The sequence below is a fragment of the Sceloporus occidentalis genome, unplaced genomic scaffold, assembly GCF_023333645.1.
Source record: "Sceloporus occidentalis isolate IW3139 unplaced genomic scaffold, rSceOcc1.0.p SCAF_2, whole genome shotgun sequence".
Classification (NCBI taxonomy): Eukaryota; Metazoa; Chordata; class Lepidosauria; order Squamata; family Phrynosomatidae; genus Sceloporus; species Sceloporus occidentalis.
The window spans coordinates 21621545-21640256 of record NW_028316982.1 but is presented as its reverse complement, the minus strand read 5'-3'; the positions used below and the strand labels follow the sequence as shown (position 1 = coordinate 21640256).

Here is an 18712-nt window from a genome sequence, read left to right as displayed (position 1 = left end):
GACCTACATATCAGATCCAAAGCTCCCTATACAGTACAGATGGTCAAACACTAATTACAGATAAAGCTTCCATTCTGAACCGATGGGCTGAACATTTCCAAAGCCTCTTTAGTGCCAACCGAGTAGTCCAAGACTCAGTTATTCAACACATGACACAACAACCGATGAAGAAGGAATTGGACATAGCTCCCACTTTGGAAGAAACGGTTAAGGCCATACAGCAGATGAAAAATGGCAAGGCTGCCGGGATTGATGGAATTCCACCTGAAGCTTGGAAACACGGAGGTCATGTACTCCATGCTAAACTCCACGAGCTCCTTGTGAGTTGCTGGGAAAAAGGCGAACGGCCATCAGATCTCCAAGATGCAGTCATCATCACCCTGTACAAGAAAAAAGGAGCAAAATTGGATTGCTCAAACTATCAAGGTATAACATTGCTGGAAAAATCCTTGCAAGGATACTGCTGAACAGATTAGTTCCTGCTATTGCAGAAGAACTTCTTCCTGAAAGCCAATGCGGCTTTAGAGCTAATAGGAGCACTACAGACATGGTATTTGCCCTTAGACAACTGCAAGAGAAATGTAGAGAGCAGAACAAAGGACTCTATGTAACATTTGTTGACCTCACCAAAGCCTTCGACACTGTGAGTAGAAAAGGTCTGTCGCACATCCTGGAACGACTAGGATGCCCCCCCCCCAAATTCCTCAAAATGATCATCCTGCTACATGAAGGCCAGCAAGGTCAAGTCAGATATGGCGTTGCTCTCTTGGAGCCCTTTCTAATAACTAATGGTGTGAAACAAGGTTGTGTTCTCGCTCCAACTCTATTTACAATCTTCTTCAGCATGATGCTCCAAAGGGCTATGGCAGATCTCAAAGAGGAAGACGGCATTTATATACGCTACCGTACTGATGGTAGCCTGTTTAACTTAAGCTGCCTGAGGGCCCGCACTAAGACTCTAAACTATCTAGTCCATGAGCTGCTTTTTGCTGATGATGCTGTCCTTGTTGCCCATATGGAAGCAGCTCTGCAGCGCCTAACATCTTGTTTTGCAACAGCTGCAGACCTCTTTGGGCTGGAAGTCAGTCTGAAGAAAACGGAAGTTCTCTACCAGCCTCAGGAAGAACACTACCATCCCCACATCACTGTAGGCACATCTGTGCTTAGGTCCATCCAGCAGTTCACCTACCTGGGAAGCATCATCTCCTCAGATGCCAAGATTGATAAAGAAATCGATCACAGACTGGCAAAGGCATATAGTGCATTTGGAAGGCTTCACAAAAGAGTCTGGAGTAACACACACTTGAGGCGAAGCACAAAAATCAGTGTGTATAGAGCCATTGTACTGTCTATTCTCCTCTACGGGTCTGAAACATGGGTCACCTATCGCCAACACCTACAATTCCTTGAACGCTTTCATCAGCGCTGTTTACGCACAATTCTAAATATACACCGGACGGACTATGCGACAAATGTTGCTGACCTTGAGCAAGCAGGGATCACCAGCAATGCAGCCATGCTATTGAGGACGCAGCTGCGCTGGGCAGGACACGTTTCTAGGATGAAGGACCATCACCTCCCCAAAATAGTATTCTATGATGAACTCGCCATGGGTCAGCGTAAGAGGGGCACCCCGAAGAAGACATACAAGGACTCCCTGAAACCACATCTCAGGCTTGGCAAAATTAATCACCAACAATGGTCCTCCCTGGCCTTGCATCGGGAGGCATGGAGACGCACTTCCCATGATGCTGCAGCCTTTTTCGAAAGCTCACGGCGAATGAGTCTTGAATAGAAATGACAACACAGAAAGAACCGCATCCCAGAAACATCACCCAAAGAGACTTTCCGCTGTGCTTTCTGCAACTGGACCTGTTTGTCCTGGATTGGCCTTTTTAGTCACCAACATGCTTGTACAAAGCGCGGGATGCATCTTCATGAATCTTCGTTCGCGAAGCAAAGCCAGAGAGAGATTAGTAGTAGTAGTAGTAGTAATAGTAGTAGTAGTAGTAGTATATGAAAGAAATTGCTGTTAGTCTGGATCAGTGTACAAAGGGATCTTGTAGTATCTTTGAGGCTAACAGGTGTTAGTCTCAAAGGCACTACAAGATCCTTTTGCATCTTAATATTAGTTGTAATAGTAAAAACAAGATCAGCAGATTAAAATATATTCTTCATGTAATTGACCTACATGGATCCCTTACCCACCCTTTTATGATTTCATAAGCCATCTACTTATTGGAATATGAAATACCATTTCTGTTCTCCTTGGCTTTAGACCAAGGTGGACAACTTCCATCACTACTCTGAGCCTTCAAAAGCCACACATATCATTAAAAAATATTTTAAAAACACCTGATTTTTCAAAACCAGACATGAACATTTTGAGGAGGGAACACATCAATTTTGGTCTTATGAATACTGGTGGAAAAGGTTAAATGGAGAATTACACACTGGGAGGCATCTAGTGTCACATAACTCCATTTTGGAGGCAAATGTATCTTGTTCTTGGGAGGGTCAAAGCATCTAGGGTGGCTACGGTTGCACAGGGCTGCACTTTGTCTGTCTTTGCTTGAAACTTTATTTACTGTTCTACAAAGCCCTTCAGATCTGTGTAGTATTCTGCAGGCCATGAATCTGAATATAAATATTATAGAGAGATTGCCAATTCCTCTTCTTGCTTTCAACTCTCTGCTTTTAAAAATTCATTTCCAGCTATTTTTAAAATATCTGTATTTGTAACTTAAGAGGAGTTGCACTTAGAGAAAAACAGAGATAAACTAAAAAGGAAGCAGTTTTTATGATTAACAAAAGTGCCAGCATAATGCAAAAGGGAGAATATAACCTTTGAAGTCACAGAAGACCCAGTCAATTATCATTGTGCACAATCTTTTTCTGAGGTTGAGGGATGTGCCTTCATAGCTGATACAAAGCCTGGCTTGGTTTCCCATGAACTCAGTTTTCATCCTGGAGAGAAGTGACCAGTGGGGTCCCACAGACTTCTATCCTGGGTCCAGTGCTATTCAACATCTTTATCAATGACTTGAATGATCGAATTGGAGGCATACTTATCAAATTTGCAAATGACACCAAATTAGGAGGAATAGCTAATACTCCAGAGGACAGGATCAAAATTCAAAATTGACCGGAATAGACTAGAAAGCTGGGCCAAAACTAACAAAATGAAATTCAACATGGAGAAATGTAAGGTGCTTCACTTAGGGTGGAAAAATGAAATGCACAGATATAGGATGGAGGACACCTGGCTGAATGAGACTACATGTGAGAGGGATCTGGAAGTCCAAGTAGACCACAAGTTGAACATGAGTCAACAGTGCAATGCGGCAGCTAACAAGGCCAATGCAACTTTAGGCTGCATCAATAAAAGTATAGTGTCTAGATCAAGGGAAGTAATAGTGCCACTCTATTCTGCTTTGGTCAGCCCCCACCTGGAATATTGTGTCCAGTTCTGGGCACTACAATTCAGAAAGGACATTGAGAAACTGGAGCATGTCCAAAGCAGGGCACCTAAACTGGTGAAGGGTCTGGAAACCATGCCCTATGAGGAATGACTTAGTCAGCTGGGGATGTTTAGCCTGGAGAAGAGAAGGTTAAGAGGTGATATGATAGCCCTGTTTAAATATTTGAAGGAATGTCATATTGAGGAGGGAGCAAGCTTGTTTTCTGCTGCTCCAGAGAACAGGACCCGGAACAATGGATGCAAGCTCCAGGGAAAGAGATTCCACCTCAACATTAGGAGGAACTTCCTGACAGTAAGGGCTGTCCGACAGTGGAACAAACTCCCTCGAAGTGTAGTGGAGTCTCCTTCCTTAGAGGTCTTTAAACAGAGGCTGGATGGCCATCTGTCAGGGATGCTTTGATTGAGAGTTCCTGCATGGCAGGGGGTTGGACTGGATGGCCCTTGTGGTATCTTCCAACTCTATGATTCAATGATTCTATGAAAAGGTATCCTGAAAGCTCAAAGTGCAGTGAATGTGCATCCATCACAGGCTCACTTCTAAAGTTATGTATGTCTCTACATATATTTGAGGTTACTGAAATCATTACTTTTACAACAGTTAGTACTGTAGTACCAGCTCAAATGTCTAGCCTACCTCTCCTGGCATCTTCGTGTGAGATACCTCCTACTAGGAAATAGTTAAAGTGGCCAATATAAATAATGAAAATATCTCATCTCAGGTACCAACAAGTCTGGTTGTTGCATGTGCTTCCATCTGGACTGCATCCATGATAAATATTTAGGGCTAAATTGTTTTCATTTTTAGGAAAGCAAATGTTCTGAAAAACAGAATATGTCCATTTTTTGGTAATAAAGCAAAAATAAAGTTCAAACTAAAGAGTGTCTGGCATTTTTCTACTAGTTAAATTATATCTTGCAGAAGAGGAATTGTATTTATTTTCCTTCTCTCCTTTCAAGCTTCCATCAGATTCTTTCAAGTATCTCACCTGGCATGAATTACAAGAACATGACGTTCAAGGGAGTCAGATCCACTGCCCTCGAGTGAGAGAAGGTATAGAAATATATCTAGTTTGTAACCTCTATGAAAGCCAATACAGACTGAGTATCCCTTATCAAAAATGCTTGGGACCAGAAATGTTTTTATGTCAGATTATTATTATTATTATTATTATTATTATTATTATTATTATTATTATTATTATTGATTTTGGCATGTTTGCATACACACAATGAGATATCTTGGAGATTGACTCAGTTAATGAAGTAGGTGTGTCCCTGGGTGTTGCTTCTTTAACATAATATTTTGTACCAGTAGCAGAAATAACATAGAAAGTGTAGAGTTAGGGTCTCAACCATATTCAATATGTTTCAGCATTTTTTTATCCAAAATTAACAAAATGCACATGTGAAATGGACCAAGCAGTTTTGATAAGCCTAGCATAAGTAAGCAAAACATTTTGAACCCTCTTGCCACTAACAACAGAAGGCAAAGGTATATATCTCCCCCCCCCCCCACACACACACACACATGTACCATTTATTGTATCATGTATCCCATACTTGGAGTCTTAGCTGATACATTTCAGACATAGTTTTATGATTGCATGTACTGTTCACAATAATGTAGCAGCCCCTAGGATTGGATTCATCTGTTATTAGTTCTTGAACATAGTTTCTGAAGAAGAGATTCACATCTCTGCTATGTACAATATAAGTGATTTTCTGGAAACTGTCAGACTGTGAGTGTCCCAGAACTATCCATGAAGCAATACTGCCTTCATGTTGCTGATTTTTGAGACTATGAAGACATTGTTTCAAGTCAAGATTTGTAGACAGTAGCAGTTGAGGGACCCAAGATAGAGTATTTCCACCACTATTGACTGATGAGATCAGGCAGTCTACCCTATATTGTAACAGAAATTTCAGGAAACTTAAATTTCTAGGATTGGCAGAGCAATAGGATTGGCAAGAGGACCTAGTAATTGAAAATCCATAAGTTTATTTCCAATTGTCGACAAAGGAAAACAATGAACTCAGTGGAATTCAAGTTCCAAAAGCTGAGACCCCGAACAAGACAAAATGGCTCTTTTTATATTATTCAAGACAAAGAAGCTTCTTCAATACACCTGATTGGCTAATTACAATTTAAACATACAGAATTCTTACAATCAGAACAGAAATACATGCATATATTAAAACTGCATCATCACTCCTTACCCCCTCCTGTAGGAATTCAGTGGCTTTCCTCCTAACCTTGCTTCTGAATGTCCTTATCTCAGTACATTATGTTATGTCTTTTTACTGGTGCCAGCTTCCATCTAGGTCAAGACGCACTCATTATTCCTTTGCTCTAGTTTTTTTCTAAACTCCAAGCCTTTATTTCAAAAACCATCTCTCTGGCTGACAAAGGTGACTCCATCTTTCTATAGTTTTTTATTTCAACAGGGAATATTTCCACCACAATATCAACTCCATTGGTTTAACCTGGTTGAGTGAGTTAATTCTGTTGGGAAACCTTGAGGGAAGGATGTGCTAATTTGATTTTGCAGGCCGTTGGAAGTGAATTTTGTTCAGTATTAAAAATGTGCATCTGCTACAGTTCTTTCAGTTGACTTTTGGAGAGGAGGATGCTGATGAAAAGTTTTAGGTTGAAGGAACAAACTGTATTAGAGTGCAAAACTCACAATCTGGTATGGTACTCCACCAAATGGCCACCAACTTCTGGTTGCTATTTCCCCCCAACTTTTCCATAAATGGCCTCATGTAACGATGCAGGTAGGGGAACTAGCATCTCTTTTAAACAGCTGACTTCCTCATATATGCATGAGGAAATAGGCTCAAATCTATGGAAGCTCTTGCTACCAACTTCTTTCTTTCAGTAAGGGACTAAACAGACCAGCATTTAATACTGGTCCCAGGGCACAGTGGGAGCATGGCATCAGCATGCTGCACGCCCTGATGCTGGCATCATGCCACACACATGACTGTACAGTGGGCAGCAAAAGAGCATATTTTTGGTGCAACATTTAGAAATACTGCACCAAAGAAACTCCTAAAAGCTGCCGCTGCAAAGGTGGCTTTTCACTGCTTTAACTAGGAGCAACATTTTGCCAGCCCTTTTTGGGCTGGCAAAGCACTGGATCGGAGCTATGACATGTGGTTGCTGTGGGCCTGATCCAGCACTCCCAAGGGTGGAGTGGAGCCACTCTATCAGTGTAATCTGTTTTGCCCCTAAGTTCCAAAAGTGCTACAAGATCCTTTTGCATAGTAAATCATCATACAGAAAAATTATTGAGAAATCTAAAGGAGGTAGAAATGTAGCCACCTGCGCAACATTGCACTTCACTCTATCCTAAATTCATCTCCATCTAACCCATTACCTAATTAGCCCAAGCTCATTGACACTGAAAGTGATGGCCCATGGACCAGTGCCATTCCATGGACCACCCAACAGTCTACACACATGTGCTGGTACTTGAGCTATTGGCTGCCAGGGAGTGTCATGTTTCCAGGAAACAAAGAAACAGTTGTAGTCGTAGTCAATGGGTGCAACTATAGTGACGGTCTCTGTCATATTGGGGAAACCATCCTATTCCCCCCCCCCAAAAAAAAAAAAATATCAGATAAGTATATTGCTCTAAACTAAAACTAGGTAATCCTAGGCTGTTATTTTAAAAGTTGTACATGTATACTTCAGTTAAAGAAGTAGATATGTTCTTGGACATTACTTCTTAAACCTGGGTTTGGAGATGTGTCAACCAGTCCTGGTTACATTCCTCCTGAAAAACCGTGTTCACAGCTTGGGGGTGCTCCTGGATCTATCAATCTAAGTGAAAGACGAGATAGACGTGATGGTCAGGAGTGCTTATAATCAGCTTCAGCTGTTATTCCAACTTGTTCCTATCTAGAATTGGAGAACATAAAGATAGTAGAGCATGCCTCAAGGCTGGACTTTTGCAATGTGCTGTACATTAGACTACCTTTATACTAAGTCCAGAAACATTTTTTGCACCCCTAGTTTATAATCTAATCTAGATCTTTCTTGTGAATTTGGCCCAATTTACACCAGAAGGCTGGGATTTTCTATCTTGTGAAAGAAGGTGGAGAACTAGTGCTCTGCCTGGCTTTCCTCCTCCCCCATATATATGTGTGTGGCTGAAGTGTTGGCTTATGGCTATGGAGACCAGGGTTTGATTCCCAGCTGAGCCATGAAGCCCACTGGCTGACTTTGGGCAAGTCATATTCAGGCAGCCTCAGGGGAGGGTAATGGAAACCTCTTCTAAACAATTCTTGCCAAGAAACCCCCATGATAGGTTTGCCTTAGGATCACCATAAGTTGGAAATGACTTGAAGGCACACAACAACGACAACAACAACACACACACACACACACACACACACGCACTCTTTTTTCAGCATCATGAAAAGATGCCTATATTGGAGTTTTCATAGTGGAAAAAATGTATTTAATGTTAAGTGGCTAGTTAATTGATTAGTTGTTAAACAGCAGCTGCTGAATCAACTAAAAACATTTCCTCATCTTCAGTATTAGCTAAGCAGCTTAACTGTGAACAGGCTTGCAGCTAATGCTTACTACTGTCCCCACAATCATGAAGTATGAAGAAATCAGAGAACACAATGGAACAAAACAATCAGACCCTGGCAACAGAGATAAGTAGTAATTTGGAATGAGAATCAGTTGAAACAATACCAATTTGTTTTCTTGGCAACCATCTGATGATCCCCAAGAGCTATCTTGAAAGCAATGCACTATGGCCAAGACATTATCTTAACAATGCAGTCCTCCAAATTTCCCTTTTTAATGTGGTCTTTTCCAGTATGCAAACAGTGATCTGTCTTGCTAGTTTTAACTTTCCTGAGATTTAATTCTCCAATGGATATTCTATTTGCTATTGAATGGAAATAATCACTGTAAGAAAGATTATGCAGAATAATCCATCCCCTATCCCACCCACATTCTAAGAAATTAAGAAATACATTATTATAAAAGCACTCAACAGTCACTGTTGTTGTTCTTACGTGCTGCAATTTAGTGCAGACAAATACATCCTACTAAACTCTATGGAGCTTACTCCTAATGAAATATAACTTTACACTATCAGAAGGGAATCCAGTGTTGTTGGATTTTCAGTCCCAACACTCTTCACCATTAGCTATCCTGTACCTTCCAATATTTCACTGGTGAAAACCAGGGCACATGTTGCCAAGCAAAATCAAGATGTGGTACAATACGGTACGGTACATTGATACAACAGTCTTCCTTCTTATAGTTTGGTATAGCGTAAAGAGTTTCTGTAGTTTGCTTTGTACTACAAACTACTATCAATTTTCAATTAATTTTTAAACAGATCTTTATTAATTCCCCACTTAATGTTCCAGTAATCCAGCATTGGAAGCCAGTCCTTTTCATATTGTACCATATTTTTATTTCTGATCTCATAGGATAATTTATCCATCATTTTCATCTCATGGACTCTTTGTAGCCAATTATCGATGTTTGATGACTCTATTTTTTCCAAATTTTTGAAATTTCAATTCTTGCTGCAGTGACTAAATACAGTAGTATTCTCCAGATTCTTTCTTCCTTGGCATTACTGTGGCCTGTTACAGACAGCCAAAATAAAGCTGCTTCGAGTCACAGTGGAGGTATGGTGTTTCAATGATGCATGCGTCCTAAGAGTCCAGAAGCCACACCAAAGCCACACTCCAGTCCTTAGGGCTGGAGCATGGCTTTGGTGTGACTTCTGGACTCTTAGGACACATGCATCATTGAAACACCATACCTCCACTGTGACTCAAAGCAGCTTTATTTTGGCTGTCTGTAACAGGCCTGAGTAAATATTATTGATTAAACAGGTCATATTAATTTTCTTCCTTTCTCATAATACTGGAACCCAGGGTTAGTCACTGAAGTTTAATGGTGAGCAATTTGGAACAGATAAAGGAACAACTTCTTAACATAGCATAGAGTTCCACAAGATGTAGTATTAGCCACCAACTTGAATGTGTTTAAAGGGGACTAGACAAAATTATGGAGGACAGGACTGTCAGTGGCTAGTAGCCATGGTGGATATATACTTCTAGCAGAAAACAGATATCTCAAGGTGTTCAATAGTTGAGTGATTTATTAATAAAAAGCTTAATGTATTGTGGCTCAAATATGTTCTCAAAAACCTTCTTCAGGGGCTATGTAGAATCATAAAAGGAAACACATAATTGCATAACAAAAACAGCATAATTTTCCAATATATGAAATCTTTGCTACATTTGTGCAGTACCTACAGTTCCACACCTGTCTGCAATGTGATTTCAGAAATTTATGGAGTTTAAACTCTCACACCATTTACTGGATGAGAAGAAGGAACATGTTTACTAAGGCCAGAACAGTGGCATCACTAGGGGGTGCAGGGTATGTGGACCACACCAGATGATACCTTAAGTGTTGGGGGATGGCGTAACACCCCTTCTCCTCAAACATCTGTATTTTGGCAGAAACAGGCTGTGGCATTTGCCTGTATCTCTTTAAAATGCTGAAGAGATTGTGTGAGTGGGGAGGAAAAAGCAGAGGTCCCAGGGTTTGTTTGTTTGGTTTTTTTCAGATTTCAAAAAGTAACTTTTAATTTTAAAAAATAATATTTTTTAAGCATCACGTTTTACCAAATTTTCACTTTAATCACATGGAATTGCATATATGTAAACACACTTATTCTGTGCATATGATACTGTAATTTAATAGTATAATTTTAATTGGGCTAGTTGTTTATGTTTATTGCCATGACATTCAATGATATACCAGAATTATGATTTATGAGTAACATGAGTACAAGAAACATTACTAAGGATTCTGTATAGGTGTGGTATGGGAGGAAGTTGGGGGGTGACACCATGAGTTACCGCACAGGATGATACCAACCCTAGATGCTACTGGGCCAGAGTGGTGTTTCTATTTAATGTCATTGCATGCTTGGGAGCAAAGGGGGGTGGAGGAGGTTCTAGTTAACATTCAGTATTATTTCAATACATCTAGCCTGAAAGAAAACAGACCTTCAAATAAGTCTGAGAAAATGTACAAAGTCCTTATTTAGGCCTCTAGGGACCAAAGATTTCAATTTTGAAATCCATTCTACCTCTTTTCTTGTATCCAGCACTGGGGTGAATGGGAGGGTGCTCCCTGCCTGTGCACTTCCCTTGGACAACTAATTGTTCACTATGCCAACTGATAGCCCACTAAGGAGTCTTTCACACGGAGGCGCTTATCATTGCTAAAATGCCAGCAAAAGGTTCCTGGAGCGTTCCTGAAATGCGAAGGTGGGATAGCCAGTTGCACTTCTTAATCGTCATTGAGGTGTCTCGCTTCTCTCCCATTGTCAAAATGTTCACGGAGCAGCCATTTCTTAAATAATGGAAGTTCCCGTTATTCAAAATCTGGCTGCTCCGCGAATGCTTTGACAACAGGAGAGAAGCGACACGCCTCAATGATGATTAAGAAACATGACTAGTTATCCCATCTTTGTGTTTCAGGAATGCTTCAGGAACCTTTTGCCAATGGTAAGGCTCCATGTGATAAAGACTTATGTCAATAGCTGTTCAGGTGAGCCTTTGGTCTGATCCAATATGGCTCTTCTTATGCTCTTAAATTATACAAGCAGCAATGTAATCCCCCAATGGGTCTATCTGAACAGGTCCTTCTGAAGAAGAGCGTTTTCTCAGAGGAGAACATCACACTCTGTTTGCAAGGAAACATGTGACAGAGAAAGAGAAATGGGAGAAAAGGCTACAGGAGGACTGGGAAAACTGTGTGGTAAGAACTTGCTTTGTGCTGGGAATGTTAAAGAACAAAGCTATTCAGCCATTTTGTGTTTGTTCTTAGCTGCAGCTGTGGAGGAAACAGATGGGTTTTCACCACCGGAGAACTGAAGCAGCTGCAAGAAAAGCAGGTTTAATCCAGAATATGGTGATGGGAAAAAGGGTTGAACATCACTTCCATCAGCACCATAACTGCAGTCAAAAGAGTGCCACATCTACACTAAGAATTAAAATGTAGGTTGCCATTATTTTAACTGCCATGGCTCAGTGCTATGGAATGATGGGGTTTGTAGTTTTGTGAGATATTTAGCATTCTCTGTCAGAGAGCTCTGGTGCCACAACAAACAACAAATCTCAGGATTGCATAGGATGGAGTCATAACAGTTAAAGTGGTGTCAAACTGCTTTAATTCTGCACTGTGGCAGCAGCCTTGGACTCATACACCCTTTCCAGATAAAGTAATAAATAAGGTAATGCAGGGAAACTTCAGTCATCATGTCTATGTCTCCCAAGCAAAGATGACTTGGTGCTCACTTGGTTTTTTTTAGAGACAGGCCTTGATATACTTACAACAGATAGAAAATATGTATTTCCTGTTAAGGAAACGATTGTCAGTCTTCTCATGACTTAACGATCAATTTGGTGTGTGGCATGAGTTCATCAGTACATCCAAACCTTATATTGGATTCATTTTATAACAATCCAGTTTCACAGATCTTGTCCTTCACTTTCCTGATTGGGTTCAGTTGCTCCCTGGGATCAGATAGATAGTGAACAGGTGTGGTACTGAAAAATAGAGTCACTTCTGGATTTCTTCAAATCACTCTATTGCAAATCATCCAGCAATGCTGGAAGGGAAAAATCTCTTGTCACCAGTGTATCTTTTCTTTAGTCAGTTTGGTATGTAATTTTTCAAACAACAACAATAAACTAAGTTTTTACGCAATGGCAAGTAATCAAAAAATTCTGCCAAAGGTTATGGCAGCCAGGTTTAGCTTGCTTGGGTCAAATTTGACACCCTAATTCATTTTTAGTCAGGTATAATAGAGAATCAATATAGAAAACCCAGAACAGTTCACAGTAAACCTCCACATCATACAAGAGGTTGGCCGTTTTGTTTAGTAGCAAAGAGTCAGTGTGGTATTGTGGTTTGAGTATTGTTCTAGAACCCTGGCCGACCAGGGATTTGTAATTTCTGCTCAGCCATGAAAAGCTACAGACTGACATTAGGCAAGTCACACTTTCTCAGCCTCACAAGGATGCAAAGGAAAAACCCCTCTGAACAAATTCTGCCAAGAAATCCCATGACAAGTTCATCTTAGTGTCGCCATAAGTCAGAAATGACTTGAAGGCACAAAACAACAAAGGAGAGTTTTGTGCCACAAGAAATCTAAGGGTGAAATAAGATGAAATGGTAGAGACAGTAACGTACCTCTGGTCTATTTAAATGTTTACAGGGAGGGGGCACTTTTATACTATTTCCTCATGCCATTTGCCCAATAAAAATCTATTGCCACCATGCTGAAATTTCTCTTCCCCCCCCCCCCCTTGTAAACCTTTGTTCTAATTTGTGGAATAAAAGACTTTTGTGTCCCAAGAATCACAACTGATTAAAGATAAATTTAACAAATGAATCTTTTCCACCTGTACTAGAATTTAAATCTTTCATATCAAGATTTGGGAGACATGTACCAGTTAGAAAATTGTAAAAGGATTCTCCGTCGATTAATCCGAGTGAAAAGGCTTTGGCTGGTGGACAACTCATTGACAGATCTAAGTGCCATATGCTTGCCAAGGTAATATTTCTTTCTTTTTTAAATTGCCATTACCTTTGAAGATTTAGCTATCTTAATAGCAATAGTATGAAGTACATGGTATGTTGCAATGGTCTATAAATTCCATATATTCACATGCACAGTTGCAAGCAACTATCAGGACTTGTTCTTGTGTTTCTCAAGGCTTAAAATCCTTCATTGTTCAAAGCTGTGATTTCTTTTGTTGTCCCTCTGTATATAATGTTTGATAGCACACCTGTTCATACATTTTACAGATGCAAAGAACTGAAACTCAGCAAAAATCATTTTACGTCCTTCAGACAGTTGCCAAAAATACCTGAGATTTGCCATCTGGCCCTTGATGAGAACAACATTGAGACTTTGGATGGATTGTCAACCCTGAAATGCACTCCACTAGAATCTCTCATGCTCAAAAGAAATCCCTGTGAGTTTCAAGAAAACTACAGAAAACTGTAAGTTCTTGTGGAGTGTTGCAATGTGATTAGATTGTAATGTGTTCCTAGGAAAACATTGATTGGCACCCTGTTCATTATTTACAATTTACAAACTAGACATACGACCTTGTAAGTTTTGGCATTTACATTTACAATCATGGCACCTTTGCCACAATCACAAAGACCCTCTTAGCTGCACCAGACAAATGCATTTTGCAGGGTCCCTTCTGTTTGTTGCACCACAGATGGAAGAGGGCTGGACCCATCATTCTTCAGCACCACTTTTGCCAGTGCCCCAGAACTCCTTCAAGTGGTGCAGCTGCCTGGCTTTTACTGTGGGCTTTTAGCAGCTCAGATTGGGAGGGGGATCATACCAATCTCGTCACAGCTAACTCTCCTATGCAGGATCCTAGCTACTATTTGTATTTGCAAAGCAGTAGTGCGGGTGACATGAAGCACTTATTAGAAATAATCAGTGCCATAGTCTCAACTGGCTGGGACCACATAGACAAGTAATTTCCAAACTATTTGCCATGTCACACCTATTCCACTCCTCTCTCTGCCCTGGGCTATGAGGAAGTCTCTAAATAATCATTATTTCTTGTGTCATCTGAACCAGGAAGTTATAATTAACTATCACCTCATCACACTATTCTATTATAGTGCTATATTCCACTTTAATGGCCAGGGCAACATCCTACAGGATTCTGGGATTTGCCATTTAGGAAGAGATATTCAAAATTCCCAGCCAGAGAGCTCTTGTGCCTCACTAAACTACAAATCCCAGAATTCCACAGGATGTTGCCATAGTCTGTAACAGTATAGTGTGATAAAGACCTCAGAGGTTTCCCAATTGAACAAAATCAGGAAGCACACAAGAAAGGAGGAGTGAAAATGCTCCATTCACATTCCCACTTTAATTAGCAAAGAGATGAACACTTGCTTGCTTGTTTTTTGGCTGAGGTCAAATAAAGTTGGCCTCCCCTCTCCTTTTTCACATACAGAAGCAGTGTTGACTGCCAGTTGAATATTACTTCTGGGTCTGAGGACAGCTGGTCAATTTAGAGAAATAGGATAAAATAAGTATCATATACAGCTCTATCCTCCACTATCCATTAGAGGATAGATAGTCTAAGGAAGAAAAGCAAGTGAAATACTTCTGCTCCCCATCGCTCTAATTAAAGGCAGGGCTGCACCTGGAGATGTGATGCCTGAATTATCTCCAATATGTATGGACAGGAACATTGTCTGGGGTGGGACCCTGGAGGTGTGATTGGGTATATACAAGGGATTATCGGGGTGGGGACAAAATGAGGGCATTCCATCTCAAAATAACAATTTGTCCCTTCTTGAAATTTTCATTCAGTTCCCAAATGTCTAGCATTGCAGAGAGTCTGCCCACACTAGTGGGCAAACAGGATTTAAACAAGAATTAAACTAGAGAAAATAAGGAAATACCTGAAGTTTATCACACGACATTTCCTAGTTTTCTATAGTTTAGCTCTCGTTTAAATCCCGTTTGTCCGGTAATGTGATAATGCAGAGTGAGACATTAAAAATCATTCACACCCAGAACTCATATACGCCATGTTCACATGCTCTTGATGACTTTGCCTTCCATTTTAGTTTCGCTTCCTAAACTGTATTTCTAAATTCTTAACTGAAGTTTTAATTTATTGCAGTGTTGGAAATTTGAGGAGTGAAGGAATATTTAATCTGGGGACAGAGAATTTTTATGTGGCAGGGTAATGCCCAGATTTCACCTCCCCTACACTCCTGGGTACCTGAGTTTGTTGATGCAATCTTGAGTGCAGTGGGTAGCTGCAAAGGAAACCCAGTAGCATCACAATTTTCTCAGAAGGAACTGTCCCACTCAGAAGCAATCTTTATATTTATTACCATTTTAATAATATGTAGGCTTCATTTTGTAATGCTGTAAGATTCTCTGAGAAGGTGATAGTACTGAAAAGTAGCTAAGAAACTGATTATATTCATGCATATATCCTGTCTCTGACTGGGCAAAGTGGAGAGTAAGATGGTGGGAGTTAAAAACATCAACAGGGATACAGTGCACCTGCAAAGAGAAAATCTATCCTGTGCTTTGTAGCTTGCCAAGAAAAGGTTATGACTGGTTTGTTTGTTTCTTTTTAAAGTCTAACTTCACATGTTGTACACAGTTACACTTAATCTCACTGTACCCACACTTCCCTTTGCTCTTTCTAGAAGTGAATGTTGTGGTTGCTGCAACAAAAAATAGGACCTGCACACACACTTGGGTGATGCTACACTGCAGAAAAATAGCAGTTTGGCACCACTTTAACTGCCATGATTCAGTGTGATGGAATTCTGAGATCTGTAGATTTCAGAGATATTTAGCCTTTCCTACCAGAGAGCTCTGATGCTCCACCAGAATATAAATCCCAGAATTCAATAGCACTGAGCCATGGAAGTTAAAGTGATGCCAAACTGCTTTATTTCTGCAATCTGGTAACAGCCAAAGAGAGAGAAAAATCCCTAGCAAATTTCTTTCAGGCACAGGGAAGCAAAACTGGATATTATTATTATTATTATTATTATTATTATTATTATTATTATTATTACTATGCTTTATTTATATAGTGCTGTAAATTTACACTGCGCGGCACATACAAACAATAAAATAGATAATGCAAACCTGCCCATGGCATACAATCTAAGAAATAACAGCATAATACATATAAATAAATAAAGGGCAAATACCACTATCTTCTACCAGAACTGTTCCTTATGGCTATCTCTGGCTGTTTTTGCTGCCAGATATGGAGCAGCAGATCGTGCGTACCATAAATGAGTTATTTTGGCATGTGATGCAACTCTTCTCTTCCCACAACACCTCTTTTCTTCTTTAGCCATAGAAAGAAAATAGAAGCAAACTAAACAAGTAATAATTCACTGTCACATCGCAGACCTGTTGCTTTAGGTAGTAATGGTAGGGCTAGGTCGACCTCCAGTGACTTGGAGACCAATACTACCAACACCCCTGCTCTCCAGAAATAATGATAATCACCCCTTAAGTTTTTCTGAGATAACAATATAGCCTTCTAGGTGGTGGTCTGCAGCAGAGGGTGATGTGATTTTGTTGTTGTTGTGTTCCTTCAAGTTATTTCTGACTTATGGTGACCCTAAGGTAAAGCTATCATGGGGTTTTCATGACAATATTAGTTCAGAGGATTGCCATTGCTTCCCACTGAGACTAAGAGAGTGTGACTTACATAAGATAACTCAGCAGGTTTCCATGGTTAAACAAAGATTTGAACCATGGTCTCTTAGTCCAATGCTCAAACTACTACACCACACTAGCTCTGTGATGTGATTGGGGCCTCTTGAATTTGCTCCTGTTGTAAAATTAACCATTCATAAAAATTGGTTGTAAATGAGGGGAACCGTGCATCTTTCAATCCTGTCCTGTCCTTTAGCAGATGGAGCAAACAACATATAAGCTAATGTTAATGGTATAGAGTATCAGGAAGAGAAATGTTAACTTACTCTGAAATCTTGTTTTCTTCTAGTGTTTTCTCCAAGTTGCCAAACCTGAAAGTGCTGGATGGAATCCCAAAACTACCAGAGGACTGCCTTCCACCAGATACCAATTTTTTATTTAAAATATGCACCATATTATAATATTACATAAGTATTTTGTGATGAGACTCCAAGAATTGCCACAATTAAAAGAATAAATTCTTTGAATGCACAAGTCTGTTTATGGACCTAGCAGTCATGATCATGACAATGCTGTGCCAAAATCCAGAAAGTCTACACCACCCAAAAAAGCAGACTGTGCTACTCCAGCAGAAAGAGAGAATAATTTAACTCACTTATATTAGTCTTCATGCCCTCTAAATGATTGAGTATACACTGTATTTATTTACTGTATTTCACATTTTCTTCAGGAAACACAGAAATGGATATGCCCCCCCCCCCCCCATTTCTCTTCACAACTATTCTATAAAGTCGAAGCTGGTGACTGGCCTAAAGTCACCCAGTGAGCTTCCTGGTGAAATGAGGCTTCCAACCTGGATGTCTACTGTCTCAGCACAATAGTCTAATTGCTGTCAGATTGTACAAGGGCTGGGAATCTTGCAACACTCATCCAAATGCTGGACTACAACTCCCAGTATTCATCACCCCAGCTATGCTAGCTAAGACTGCTGAGACTTGCAGTCCAAGGACAACTGGAGGGCCACATGGTTCTTACCCATGCATTACACCTGATCAGGAGGATTTAAAACTGATTTACATGGAGGACAGTATTATAGAAAGCAGAGGGACATCAAATACTGGGGATAATAGCCTCAATAATACAAAAACCCAAATGTGGGCAGGAAAAAGCCAGGAAACAGTCATCTGGATAGAATGACCTTAGATGATCTTAGGTCTGAAGTCTTAGAGAGTTTCCACACAAACCATTTAAACTGGTTTCCACTCACTTTCATGAGCTCTGTGTTCACGGTACAGGGTAAAAGCCCCAATTCAAGGGCAGACTGTCTTCACAATAGAAGGCCAGGCCCACACCAAATCAGCATCATCCTAATCTTAAAACATATTTAAAAGACTTTTGCTCAAGATTTTCCAGGAAAACCTGGAGCACTCTGCAGCAATATTGGTTGGTTGTCTACACGTTTCCCGTTGTGTAACTTGGTGGTGGTGCCACTAGAACAAGTCACTCCCTCTGAGGTCACAACGTGGCACCCAGCCAGGTGATCAATGCTGAGCACTCATTTCTGGCCTCAGAGGGAGTGATTCCTAGCTGGAGGCTGTCCAGTTGGATTTGTGTGTATAGACAGCCACCTGGCACCATTCCTGAGTGCAAAGGTAATGGCAGGAATTCAGGGCAGTTCCAGAGCCAGAATACTCTTGGAGCTGTCCAAAAGCAGCTAATTATTTAATAAGTATCACTGAATTGTAGTGGGATGAGTTTCATGACTAGAACATAGTAGTGAAAGGGTTTAACCTAACCTAATCCAAAGAAGTAGACCAAACAGGAAAGAAGGGGCTAGCATTATATGTCAAGGATATGAAAACCTGGCTTAAAGCATGGAAAAAAGGTTGAGAGCATTTGGGTAAACATTAAAGAGGAGAGAAACAACAACATAAATGTGGGGGTCTACTATAGGCCTCCAAGCTAGACTTGAAGA

At 40.3% G+C, this 18712-nt stretch overlaps 1 protein-coding gene across 1 annotated transcript in view; it reads left to right on the top strand.

Annotated features, from left to right (window-relative positions):
* Nucleotides 1–17198, top strand: part of LOC149318037 (acidic leucine-rich nuclear phosphoprotein 32-related protein-like) — a 30888-nt gene extending 13690 nt beyond the window's left edge. The window contains exons 3-7 of the mRNA XM_089507692.1: nt 4439–4532; nt 11185–11303; nt 12962–13104; nt 13359–13556; nt 17087–17198. Coding sequence (XP_089363818.1) covers nt 4439–4532; nt 11185–11303; nt 12962–13104; nt 13359–13556; nt 17087–17198 — 666 coding nt within the window. The remainder of the gene's footprint in view (nt 1–4438; nt 4533–11184; nt 11304–12961; nt 13105–13358; nt 13557–17086) is intronic.
* Nucleotides 17199–18712: the final 1514 nt, after the last annotated feature.